General features: G+C 41.6%; 1 protein-coding gene across 12 annotated transcripts in view; it reads left to right on the plus strand.

Moving 5' to 3' along the window:
- Positions 1 to 5,270, plus strand: part of MBNL2 (muscleblind like splicing regulator 2) — a 108,402-nt gene extending 103,132 nt beyond the window's left edge. For all 12 annotated transcript variants that reach the window (XM_084506883.1, XM_084506892.1, XM_084506891.1 and 9 more), the window contains one exon: positions 2,308 to 5,270. In XM_084506883.1, the coding sequence (XP_084363009.1) occupies positions 2,308 to 2,322 (15 nt within the window). In that variant the 3' untranslated portion in view covers positions 2,323 to 5,270. The remainder of the gene's footprint in view (positions 1 to 2,307) is intronic.
- Positions 5,271 to 14,365: the final 9,095 nt, after the last annotated feature.

Genomic DNA, 14,365 nt, shown 5'->3' on the forward strand with positions numbered 1-14,365 from the left:
GTGGTGGGGAGGGCTCCAGCTGCCGTCTGCTCCTCCTGCACCCACCACCACATAAGCAGGCCACAAAAGGAAAGTGCCCGCCTCATCTTTGCTGTTTCCTGAGTGTTGAGAGATGGGGAGAAATGGCAGGAGTAGGGAGGCGATGGTGGAAGCCCTCACCTGGTCTCTGCTGCTCGCCTGAGTGGTGCAGGGGAGGGGTCCCTGCTCTTTCATGCTGCTGAGAGCCCCCTGTGAATTGCACCCAGGTCAGTGTCAGGGACAGCCCAGCCCTTCTCCCAAGTTATAGCCTCTTCTGTCCCATATTTTGGAGGAGCTGGGAGCATCAGGCTTGTTTGACCTTTCAGGACATCTCGCTACAAACCACAATGATCTCTCTCTATCCTTTCTCTGAGTATTTCTGAAACAAGGAGAAAAAAGTTATAGAAAAATGCAAGTCCTATCCCCTCAAAAATTGTCAGGAGAGGAAGGCAGCTGCATTATCTGAAATCTTTTTTTTTTTTTTTTAACTGAGTAGATTTCAGGTTATGTTCCATTAAAACTGACATTAGGATCCCTTAAACACATTTGTGTGATTATGGCTAACCCAGTATAGATAAAGCTGCTTTATTAATTACATTGACATGTTGGGCTGTAACATGCTAAAAATACCAGTGCTGATAATGTTGGTCACCTCTTATTTCCAGCACGGCTCTGTTCTTTGTACTCCCTGCCAAATCGCAGTGCTGTAGATGGACCAGGATTATCACAGGCAGGGCTTTATTATTTCAGCAAAGGTATTTCTTTGTTATTACAAAAGGAAACAGAAGATAGACGATAAGCCAACAAACCCACAATGAGTGGAAGTCATTAAAAATATATGTCCTTGTTGTATGAATGGTGTATTTAGATGTTCCGCCCCTTGGAGCCGGCAGGTGTTTGTACAGGATCATTACAATGGGGCTTCGAGTGTCACCGGATTATCAGTGGCAATCAAAGATTACTTTTAGGCATGCCAGCAAGTCATGCGGGGTCAGGGAGCTGAGTACAGAGAGCACGTAGTGATGGAGGGGGCTACGGCTTTAGGTGCTGTACCTAAAGTGAAGCCCTCATTGCTGGTGCAGGGGTTGTGAGGTGCGTTCGAGGTGGTCTCAGGGGTGCCTACAGCAAGCGCCTTCCAGGCAGCGCTGAGCGTGTTTCTTTTCTGTATGTCAGAGGTAGTATGTTGCTGAAGTTATTTTCAAAACATCTCTTTTTTATTTTTTTCTTTCCCTTTTAAAATAAATATTGCATTGAGCAGCGGTCTGTCTGCATAATACACAAGTAGGTCAAAGTGCTGTCATGCCTGCCTTGCATACTACCTACAAATACAGCTCAGAAATGTGTCAAGTGCCAAATTAAACAGGAAGAGCAAGCAATGCACTCCAATCCCTTGACTTGCGCTTAGGCCTGGAGTACAGATTAGCAACGGCACGGTAAAACATCACACCCCTTGTCTCTGACATCCCTTCCACTGATAGCCATTTATATGGCAGGTGATGGAAATCCAGGTCATTTCCCAAAACAGCCAGCTGGCTGAGTCAGCTGCCTTCACATTTTGGAAGAGTGCTGGGCACATCCTGCATTCAGCCACCGCAGCACTGGAAGCAAGAGAGCTTGCAGCTGCAAAATGGTTGCCTCACCCTTAGTTTCAGGCACAGTGGAGGCAAACCAGCAAGGTTAGTGACCAGCTGGGTGCGCAGAGATGCCATGACGACCATCCCCCTGGACCTCCTGCTGTGAGGAAGCATGAAGAAGCTCTCGGCTCACTGACCCGAAGATAACTTGTTAGGAAATTAGCAGTCGCTAAAAACACATTAAAAAGGCACTTTAGCTCGTATAAAACATCCAGCCCAGTACACACATAAATATTTATATTATTTTATTTTTTTTTGGCTTGATAGCGGTGAGTGGCCCTGCCTCCACCTCTGCCCCTTGCTGTTCCTGACTGGGGATGGGGGCTGCCGAAGGGCAGCAGGCCCTGATGCTCTCCCCAGCCTCCTCACAAGGCACCGAGCCGGGGAGGCAGGGGCACCTCGCAGGGTGCCCTCCGGCTGGCGTGGCCCCCCTCTGACATTTTGATACCTAAAACGTCCCCTTTATGTGTCCTCACACACTGGAGGACATGACGAAGAGGTTTGTGATGCGCACAGGCCTCCCGCCCAGCGGTAAGGATATGGGAGGCCGTCTTGTACGAGGTGGATTTAGTCAGACTGGTGCCACCCGTGCCGGTGACCTGCTCTTTGAAGTGCCACCTGGAAGCCCCATCACACTTTTCCTTTCTCTCCACAGATAATCCTGAAGTAATCAGCAGGAATGGGACGGAGTGTCAAGAAGCCTCCCTGCGGATGGCCAAGCACGGCTACTGTACATACTATCCTGTCTCCTCCTCTCTAGAATTGCCACAAACTGCATGCTAAGTAAAGAATTTGTTCTTACGGACAAATCACAAACTCTAAAAAGCTAGTGCTGCTATGTCATATATGAATATTAAATATGGTATGCTTACTATACTCCGACCTAAAATAGTTAACTACCTGATACCAGCTGTGATGTTTCAAGACATAAAGGGTAACATTTAGTTTTGAAGATTTTTAAAAACATAGTTTAATTCTTGCAAATATTGTCTTTTCTCCATAACTATACCTAATGGAAATGGTCCAATTAAGTTAGTCTTGAGAGATTCAGCGGTCATGAATCTTTCAAGCTCAGCAATAATTAATTTGTATTGGCTAAAAACTTATGCCAGTTGCAGGTTTAATTTTAACCCAAATTACGATTGGGGTTTTTCTTCTTGGTTAAAAAATCTTGGTTTTGCTCCCGCAGCAAGTTAACTCCAAGACAAAGGAAGTGAAACAAAGCCCGGTATCCTGCACATCACCCTGCCAGTCTAAAATTTTTAGCCAGAAATCCAAAGTAAAGCACAAATTCTTTAGATGCACATAGTTGGTGTTTGACTTGTATGGAGAAGTTGCATTTGAGTCATAGCAGAATAGCAGAAAAAAAAAAAAAAAAGTTAAAAATTTTGCACAGTATGAACTTCATACCCCTTTCAATCCCCAAAAGAACAAAGTCTTGAAAATATTATTTTACGAGTATATTTATAATGTTTTTAAAAGAAACTTTGCAGAAGTGCCTAAATTTTGTCACATCAGACTTGATGAAAGTGAGCCTGATGCCAACAGTCAATCTTACCGGAAGCGAATAATCTCTCAAACTCATAGTCACATTACCAAAAAGATCCAAGCTCTTAAGAAGTAACTTCTATAAATGTAAAAAAAAATCAAACGAAAAGACCAAACTAACAAAGGAAAAGGAGAAGAAGAAGGATGTAGGTGAAGAGATTTGTATGATACTCTAATTTAATTAAAATTCAGTTTAGTCACTGAGACTTCATAAGTGACTTTAATCTAGGTTATTAACTGAACACTAAGAATGTAGAATGAGATTCAGTTTAATAAATCATTACTGTATTTGCATTTTTTTTAATTGGATTATAAGATTGTAACCAGATTAGAATGGAGAAAAAATAGTTCTTTTAATTGTTTTTCTTTAAAAACATATTTTATGTCACAAAAGTATGAAGATATCTTTAATACAATTATATACATATTATATATACATACATACATATATATGGATGAAGCAGATTTTAATGTTGTTTACTTTTTTAAATACTTTGTTGATTTACAAGGTAATTATATATGTATAATTAAAATTTCATTTGTTTGATTTGAGATTTGTTTCAAGCACTATTGTACCAAATATTTCATATTTCACATTTTATATGTTGCACATGTATCACAGAAATTACATAGTTTTTAAATTATTGTTTAAAAAACAAGACAGCTGTTATAAGTGGATATTATGTATAATTGTTTGCAGCATAAGTTTTCTATGTGGACATTATTAGTGATTGCAGTATTTTAACTTAACCTCTTCAGATTGATTGTAAACTATTTTAAACTTTGGCAGCACTGCCTGTTCTGGACGACTGAAGGCACTAACCATATAATTATTTGTCTTGGAAATTATTTTCCAGGCTAAATCTTGTTTGTCCAATGTCTAATTACTATCTATTTATATATAAAGCTGGAGATTTGATCATCCGACAGAAAAAAATAATCACAATTCGATTGTAAAATTAACATAGTGCTTGTAACGTTGCGTTAGTTTTAATTTGTGGAAAAATAATGTATCTTAACTTGTTATTTAGCAGTTAAGGTATCACCATTATATACTATTAAAACACTAATATTTGTAGACTTTCTCAGTCATTATAACTAGGTAGTTGACACTGCAACTTGCCTATATCTGTCAAAGTTGTTTTTATTTTTTTATAATAGTTAATTTAGGCATTTGGGTAGCTTATTGTACAATACTAAATGGTAAATTATCCATGTTGTTTAAATATTTTATGTAGATAACTCTTCAAGACATTGTTTTGTGTGAACTTTTTATGTTTCAAAATAACTGTTATTCTATGTTTTTTACAATTAATCCAATACTACTATTTTTTGCCCATGGATGACGAAGCTTCAGATACATCAGGTCTTTCATCCAGATAAACTGACAGACAAAAAGAGAAAATGTATTTTTAATAAGAGATCCACTTTCCGACTTTATGACTTTGTAATATTCCTAAAAACTGTACAAGTACAAACCTATGCTAACAGTAAGGAGGCAATTACAGAGATGTGCAAATACGTGTACAACAGATTCTGCATTTTATTTATTTATAAAGTAATTTTATAGACTATTTCAAAATTTGGGAAGATCTAAAACTATTTTTCTGTATAAATATTATTTGCCAAAACTTTGTTTATATTTTAAAAAAAAGTCTAATGAAAATGGTTAAATTTTAAATGCTTTGTTTAATTAAAAAAAAATAAAAAAACACACAAAAAACACACAAATAAACCCCCCCCAAAAGAACCATGAGATGGGCCAACACAGAGACAGTGAATACTGTAACTGAGGCGTAGTTTCAAGTTACTTGAGATGCCTCAGTGTTTATTTTCTTCAAACGATACAGCACCTCACCAAAATACCTTTTTGTTTGCCTCTCTCATACAGTATAATTGACAACGCTTACAATGAATACTTCGGTAACCGTTCGAGAAACCCCTCCATTTGCTCTTTTCCAGCATATAACTACTAGTGGTCTGTTAAATAGCCATTCTATTTCTGTTGTGACGTTAAATTCATTCACCCAATGTACAACCACTGAAATAAAAAGAAGCATTTTAAAGTGAGAGACGAGTCGGGCCTTTCCTTTCGTGGGACGTGACTCTGACAAGATGGGGCAACAAAAATGGCCAAAAGAAAGTGGAGGTAGTCTTTTAAAAGCTTGTAATTTATTATTATTTTTTTAATTTTATTTTTTTACTTAATTGAATGTTCAATAAACTACCTGTTAAGTACAATTCCCTGGTTAATCACACACACAGACATTTGGTGAGGGAGCCTGTGCTCTTCTCCTGCTGCAGGCCGCGTACCCACTGACCAGTGGGTACCACCGACCGCAGTACCAACATCCATGCCCACTGCATGCACCCTGCTCAGAGCAGAGGTTTGGGCATGGATTTTAGCCCCAGACAGTCATTTCGTGCCCTTTCTGCCTACACAGGCCTGCCAGGGTGGCTCACAGATGGGTAACCACCAGGGAGGACTGTCAGCACATTATTCCCCGTCCTCTTGTCGTGCCCACATCTCGGAGGGTTTCGTACTGACAGGTCATCCTTGTTAGGTACTCGTTCTCCCTGGGAAAGCAGCACTGCAGAGGAATTACATGCCCAGGAGATCACACAGCAAGCTTAGAGGCAGAGAAGGGATAAAACCCGCTGGTTTGCAGCTCCATGGTTTCTTGACACGATCTCCTCTGATCCATTTTTCAAATGCTTGAAAGAAAAGAAATAGCGGTTCCCGCTCCCTTAGAAGCATGCCGAATCACGAAGGATTTGTGTCACAAGGTTGCATACATTGCATCAGCACGGGGCTGGCTTGAAAGGAGTCCAAGGTCGCAAGTGATGTGGAAAACCACCAGGTCAACCAGTCAATTTGGATGTATCACAAAGGTACTAAGCCAGAAGCCTGCTGAGAGCAAGCATGTGGGATGGAGAACAGACACGGTGATGCCTGGCAGAGCTAGAGGATTGGAGAGTTAGAGGGCATTGTGGAACAGCAGCAGCAAACAATTCAAATTCACCTCCTAAAGGTTGAAGAGCGGAAACCCTGTCTGTTTACACTGTCTTGTGCTAAACCTCAACCTGCAGTGACTTTCTGGACAGCCGTCAGCAGCCAGGGAGGGTCAGGACGTGCTGATTTTCTTGTCTAAAAATTGCTCTGTTTCTTGGCAACTTGGGCACTTGCAAAGCACTGGAGAAGCTCTAGTGGGAGGCACGAGCTTTGGGCCGCCCCACCAAACCAGTGGGTTTGTACTTCTCTGCGTGCAATGTCCCTCCTTCAGATAATTTTTAGGGCCTCCAAAATGAACCAAGAGACTTTAGAGACCTTTGGTATTCTCCACAAGGCAGCTGGCCACGGGTTGTGTCTCAGCAGCCCGGCATGCCCACACGCACAGACCAGGGCCACTGCTTTGGTGCCAAACGCTGCCTCCCCTGCAGAGAGCAGTCCCCTTGTCCCAGGGGCATCGCGCTGCTTAACATCAGCCTTCTCCAAAGCAGCCTGGCCAGGTCCACGCTCACTGCGTTTGGCTGTGCATCTCCTCCGGCCTCACACGGTGCTGCCATGGCCACAAGGCATAATTATTATTTTCAGTATGGTTTTGTTTGTTTTTCAGTTCAAAGGTCTAAAGCAATCTAAGCCTTTTTTTTTTTTCTTTTTCTTCTTTTTTTTTTTTTTTCTTTTCTTGGCCCACTGGAATTAATAGCATGAAACAAAAGGGTATGTGACATTTGAGGGGTCAGAGCCTGCTGGGATAGTTTTGCATGTTTGTATACAGTGGAGGAAGCCAAAACTGGTTCAGCCTTGTCCATGCTGCATTTTGGGAGTGTCTGTTGAGCAAGTTACCAAAGCAGCAGCTGGGGTTTGTTTCAGAAAGAGCTGTTTCGCTCCAGAAGAAAGCCCAGGAACAACACGACATTTTCTGTATTGTGGATGATGAAGGAAAAGGGACTTGTGGGCATGGTTGTTTGACAGCGTGAACGTAGTCCGTATTGAGTCTTCCGCTAGAGGCATTTATTGCATGAATTCGTGGGACCCAAAAATATGCCTTGAATTGCTGAAAACCTTCCTTGGCATCTGATCACATGCATACCATGCTCTTCATGCCTGCAATCATTTCTCAAGCCAAGCCCTTTTTCGAGTAACCTCCCTTTTTAATGTCATATAATTGACAGTTCTGAGGGCTTTTCAGATGGATCATGATGATTTTTATTGCTGTTGTACGGGGCGGGGAAGGGAAGGGGGGGGAAATACCATCTCAGCTGCTGCATCAAAGCAGTTACTATTTCTGGAACGGAGTGTATTTGAGCAAATTGTGATAGGTACAGGCTACATAGTCAAATTATCTGTGAATGAATAAATTACAGAAATGCCTTCTAAATTCTTATTCGTCTAGTTCAGTAATTACAGAACCCACAGAAACAGCAGAAAATAAATTACATGTTGTTTTATGAAAATACCTTCTGCTATGGGAGAAAAAAAAAAAAAAACGCTCAGAAATTTGAAAGGGAGATATTGGTGTGAACTGCTTATGCAATGTAAGTACACGTGGCTTTATGATCTAGGAAAGCCACTGCACAAAGGATGCCCTGCCCCTCTCCTCTGCAAGGAGCTGAATTTGGATACTACTTGTAAGGAAAACAAATTCTGGTGAGTGCCCTCCTTATTCCAATTGTCCAAGTCACAAAACCACTCAGGGTGGTGCCTGCCTGGTAGGTCACTCCTTTGAGGGTCACAGGACCAACCAGGCGCTGGCCTGTGGTGGTGGCAAGGGTGACTGAGCACTGTGTTTACATTTTCCTTGAACGCCTCTCCTTTTCCTGGGGGCATAGAAGGGGGAAATCCTTTTAATTCCTTTATTTTTTATGCTGACAGTCACCGCACTGAATGGCAGTGGAGCATACTCCGAGATGCTGAAGTTGGTAGCTAACTACTAACTGCTCGGGACTGTGAGCAAGCAAGTTTTTCTCACTTGGAAAGCTGTTGGGGTGGGATTCTGCTTCTTATCAGAAGCTGTCTAGTATCATTTCAGACATTGCAGGGTACCGATTTGGCCTAAAGCCACTGCTCTGGAGGAGCACAGATCTGGATAGATATCTTAACTCGAGTCTGCCAGCCCCTGCAGATGTCTCATACACTCCACAACACCTCAGATGGGTTTAAGCAATGAATTCCACTTATTTTCACAAGGGACTGTCAATTGTAACAATGGCTTTGATGGATTTCCAAACAGGATCAAGCACAAGCCATCAAAAAATCACGAGATTGGCTTCAATGGTCTGATGGTTACAAATCCTGTTCTTGTTTGTAGGTATTTGGAGTACTTTCAGCTTGCATATTTAAGCTTTTTGTTTTCTTCTTCTTTTTTTCTCCTACCTTGATGCCTAGAAATACTTTTCCTGTTAACTAAGATGTCCACATACTCATGGAGGTAAAGAGCAGCTCATAACATTCTTGAGAAAGTCATGAAAATCGACAACATGAATTTTACAGGTTTGGTGACTTGGAGTTATTCTTATCTCTTACCAAGTTATAGGGAGTAATTGAGAAATATTGTACCCCTTTGGCGTGTAGTATCATCTTTTTAGGCTTAGTTTTCACATGGGCTTTATTTCATTATTATTACGGTGTCAATAGAGATGTGATTTTATCTGTATCACTTAGTATGAATGCGCTTGCAATGCTTGCAAAATATACTATTCTTGTATGAAAATAAACTGTTCTATTCCAAATGTTTCAGGTGGGCCTGTTGTACCCTACTTTGTCTGATCTAGTCATGTTGCTTTAATTTCTCTGTCTGTAAGGCCAGATAATGAGCTGTCTTTTGACAGGTGTTTGGTAGACTCTGCACATTTTTTTCCAGGTTTAAGATAAATGGTGAAAAGCAAGGGTCCAGCTTTGTGTCCTTCCTCAAGCCAAATGTGACTGAAAGAAAAGCTACATGAGCAAACATGGGACTTAATGTGGGGAAAGATTATCAGATTTCAGCAGGCTTTCTAACAACAAGATGTGAAAGAACGCATTTTTCCTTTTTTCTTGATCTTAAAAGTGATTACTTTATACCAGTTCCAGGGGAACAAAAAAGATGTTGAATTCTTCTAAAAAAGAATCAGTTCCCTCCTCTGTGAGGGGGACATTTCTGATCCAGATCAACCACTTGAGAAATCCCTGGGCCGCTGGCACTTCCCCTTCTTCAGCCTCAATCTTGGAGCCCATGGCATGTGTTCATGGGCAGCAGTGGAAACTCTGCAGCTCTCCCTGCAGTTTATGGGCTTTTCAATTAATTTCCTTTTAATTGTTTGATGGGAGAGGCTGAACTTCAACTCCCTGTTTTATTTGGAACTGCAGGTACGTACGGGAACTTCTGTTTGGTTGTTGGTTTTCTCCCCAACTTATTTGAATGTTAGACTGATTGCACATCCTTTGTAGCTTTTAAGGGCCAGGCTACTTATATTTCAGATTTGCTTTAGCCCTCTTTCAATGCACATTTCAGATGTGCTCATTTGTCTTCTAGATCAATTCTTCTTATTCTCCACAGAACTGATTCTTCAGCAAGGTATTTCAAATATTCTGCTTTATGAAGCACAATCTGAAAAATAATTTACAACAGCATACAGAGAGCCTATAAGGCAAATGCAACTGAATTAATTATATCAGATTGTCAGCTAACTTTGTACTTGCAACCATTCTATTTGCCAGATGTAGCACAGTACAGATTGCCCAAATTGCAGCAATGGTTTTCTAGTGGGCATCTTTTTGTCTTTACGGGCCCACTGAAGTCAGGTGGGAGATGAATTAGAGTAATAGCAGAAGTTTATTTTTACCCCACAAAATGTAGGTCTTTTGCATTCAGCCCCAGACTTCCTGTGTAGGCAAACGGAGAGAGAAAGGCTTCGCCAGGGGCCCAGTCAGAGCAGCAACATCCAGCTTCTGCACAGCATTGCCTCTTTTGGAGCCTGCAGAGATGCCCAAGATGACTGCCCTGCTGAGTCTTATTGGGGCACACAGTGACATGCTGTGCATCCCCGCTCCTGCGCCCAGGCAGCCAGATCCTCCTTGCTCTGACTTTCACCCCAGCTTCGCTTCTGAGCATATGTGCACCGTGGGAACCCCGTGCTGCCAGCCAGCTTCTGCTCCTTTATTTTTCTCTGAGTAGTTGTTTTTTTAAAGCATCTTGTTATTCTTTCTTTCTAGAAATGACACAGGTTGTTCTGTTTTTGTGGTGTTTATTTATTTTTTTTAACCACTGTGTGGCAGAGGTGCATATTTTGGTCCTTGCTCGCAGCTCCTTAACGGGTCGTTTTTGCCCATTAGTTGCAATGAAATGATTTCTCTTGCCAGCACAAGTTGAGCAGGCTGCCTGAAAGGTGAGGATCTGACTTGTGAGCAAGTGACCTCTCCTGAAATAATCAAAGACCTTTCCCCACCACTACCTATGCATATGAACATAAATCCCTTACTATCTAGAGAAACTTTAAGGGAAACATGCCCTCTTGCTACTTATGGAAAGTATTAGCTGATCCTGGTTTAGTTTGCATGCAGAGGCATTTATTTTCAGCCCCTTGATTCTGCTGGCCTTCTTTAGGAGGCCTTTTGCTCCAAATTAGGAGCCATACTGCACTTTACCACATGCAGAAGCTTCCTATGAAAGTCTTATGAAAACTTATGTGAGAGTCATTTCCAGTAAGACTGACCGGACAGTTTTCATTTTCATAACTAAAGCAGGAAACCACAGTGGCCTGAGTATTCAAAGCACTGTTTAATTACAGATTTGCTTTGCATTGAAGGTAGAGTGGTCAGGACCTTCCCGGAGAGGATCCAACTTCCTCGCAGGCAGTGACGCGCCCGCTCCATGCAATGTTTTGAGATCAGAGACGAGATGGAGAGGGCAGGCTTCATTCCAGGCTGGCTGTAAATAAACCTACTTTTCAGAAGTGGAAGCAGGTCTCCCCATGCAATTATTGGGCGAGAGAAATTTGCCGGTCTTTCACGAGGAATTCTATCCACAGGACAGGTTTTGATGAGAGCTACCACGTATTGTGGAAACCCTCAGAAAGGCAGAAGGTGTAGAGCAGTGAAAGGACATCCTCCAGCAACAATTCAGCAGGGATGCTTGAAAAGGAATCGAAGCACGATATAGTTATTCTCTTATTTACCTCTCACATCTGTCTACATCAGATGTTCATGCTAAAGAGCCATTTTGCCACTCCTTGGTGAAATGAACCTTTTTTTGTGTTTATTTATTTATTTATTCGTGGATCTGGCTTTTGGGAATCTATGTCCTTTCTTACGTGACTCTTTCCTCTCCCTTTGCTTTAATTTTAGCCCAAATGCAGATGACCCTCTGTGACACGAGACCAGCCTTCAAGCTTTGGTGAACGCGGCAGATGTATTCCTCTTCAGGAGTAATTATCAGAGGAACTGTTCTCAAATCCAAGTTTCCTGTACAACGAAATTATTCCTGTTTAAATAAAGGACTCCGGCGGTGCTACTCAGCAGCACCTCTATACAAAGCCAGAGTTGTTTCCTCGTAGCACAGCTTTCTTTCTGCTCTTCTCAGAAAACGACTCAGTTAGAATCAAACATTAGTCAGTCAAAGTGCCTAAAATCAATGATCGTTTCATATTCAATTGAATATTTACTTTTTTAAAAACATCACAGTGAAAGCACTCTATTTGACTTTCCTTTATTATTGCTATTATTACCTCACAAATACTTTCACAGAGACAGCTGTCTCTCCTTTATTTTTCAGCTCCTTTCTAAGACATAGCTGGATGTGGCTCCAAGCTCCAGGAGTCTATACACTTGAGCCAGTTTGCAATAAAACTGATGAAGAAAATGGCCTTGATGAGCTCTGGTTTCTGTAGCACTGGGATTTAGCCCTCTCGGAGATGGAAATGTGTCCCAACATGAGTTTTATCCCGGAACACGTGTGTGGCGGTGTTGGGCCGGAGCTAGCGGCTGCCTCCTCAGCAGTGAGATCTGCAGTGGCAGGGATTAGAAATTTACTTCTGCCTCTGGATGGGCAGTTGAAAGGAGAAATCATGGGGCTGAGTTACTCGAGCAGGGTGTTGTGAGGGATTATAAACTCATCAGTGTCCAAAGATGAAAGCAGCAACACCCAGAAGGGTGGGCTTTTGGTCGACGAGAAGCGCAGAGCTGCTGAAGGCCGCGCTCTCCCCTCAGCTGCTTCGCGCCACACTGCTTAAACCAAGGAGAGACACATAAGCATGGAGCCAGGACTGGACCAAACGCATGATTTATTTCCACGCTGGCAGGTTGAAAGCTCTGATATTTATACAGTAGTCCCACAAATCCCTGAGGTCTCCTCCCTGGGTCACATAAACCAAAGCAGCATTAAGATACTGGAGTTTCTGCCAATTTATAGCAGCCGAGACTCTAGCTGAAGGTTTTCAAGGCCATGAAAAATACTGCAACTAAGACTGGTCCTGCTCTTTAATTTCCTTTATGTGTTTTTAAATAGATGTTTCATCCTCAAATCAAATGGTGCTGTATAACAATATATCAGCTTCAGTGACAATCTATTTCATAGGCACTAGCTAAAATACGAAAACAAAAGAAATAAGAAAGGGCAAAGAAAGTTGTAAATAGTCTGGTTTAACCAAAGCATGCTGCTTAATCTTTTCTTTGTATATAGATTGGAGGGGAAGGGAGCTTAACTATATTATCATTATTTTCATCTGGACATCTACTTGATTTAGAACATGAAACAATATTATTTCCTGATGAAACAGGTTTAGATAAAACTCAGTGGGGTTTGAGCCTGTGCAAACACACACAGGAACACAGAGAGAGAATACACATGCATGTATACACAGGCACAGAAACTTAAATAATATTTGCAAATTGAGCTATCACTCTTTAAAATAAAACACAGTTGTGTGTGTTTGTTTGTTTGTTTTCCCAGCACATTTTTTATAAGTTCAAAAATTGGCTTCTAAGAGTATTTTTTGGAAAGTTAAACCTTAAGTAGATATGTGGTGGCTGATCTGTGTGATTCACAGAACAGGGCCACAGTGACCAGTAACTCTTCCTGCTCCTATCTGCCTCTGTGTACAGAAGAATAAGATAAGGTTATCTGACAGAAGTGTAGTTTTTCTAAAGCAGGCACAGCAGTTACATACCTAACTGCAGCTAGCAGGCATGCACATCCACCTTTCCATTAAATTAGGTACAGATCCAGTCCCCACAGAGCAAGGGGTTGCACATTTATCCATCCAGGCATGCATCCCTACGGACCCCAGATCAACAGGTAGCCCTGCCATGAGCTTCAGACATCCCTTCAGCACAGCAGAGGATCTGTCACCTGGATCTGTCACCTCCTGACAGGTAGCACATTTACTCATGGTTGATTTGGAGCTACTGCTGCCTTGGTTCCTCTTCCTCCCATGTTGAACTGCAGCTAGTTGTTCTTGTAAAGAATTGGTTTTGGAGATCTAAATGGTTATTTTCTGGGTTTTGTTCCAAACAACTTTTGAATTAGTTGAGGGACACAATTTGCATGCCACATTAAACTTGAGATTGTAGCCAAAAAATATACAGGATCACACCTTTCAAACACCTGGATAACCTGGGGGCTCACCAACCCCTTCACATCTGGCTTAGGCCCTAAAGGCCACAAGCCACCAAGATGGTACTTCAGGAGATCCCCATCAAGGCTGCATGAAAAGAAATGGCTCTTGGCCTGTGCTAAAACGTGATTTCCCAGTTCGATTTTGCATCGATTTTCTGCCAGCTCCCATCCAAGCAGTAGGTCTAATCTGCTGCATGCTACATGTGTGACAACATCTCTCTGGACTACCAATTTCTGCAATTCCTCCCTGGATACTTACGTGCTGTCTAGGTTATCTAATGTGTTCTCTGCTGAAACTAATGAGAATGGCCAATTAAAACATTTATTTATTTATTTTTTTAAACTTAAAGAAACTCCTATGCTTGATTTTTAAACTTTCAGCAGCTTTGAAAAAGGAATCCACTTAATTATACCATGATGCACATTTTTAAGAAGCAAGAGTAAGTACAATAAAGTTATATGGCCATGTGTATTATTCAGTAGAGTTTTTTATTAAACAATTAGATTTCCCTAACAGTTCCTTGGCATGAGATGTGGAGAGAGTTATGTCTCAGCCCATGGAAAAGCTGA

Source organism: Aythya ferina, assembly GCF_964211825.1.
Source record: "Aythya ferina genome assembly, chromosome: 1".
Classification (NCBI taxonomy): Eukaryota; Metazoa; Chordata; class Aves; order Anseriformes; family Anatidae; genus Aythya; species Aythya ferina.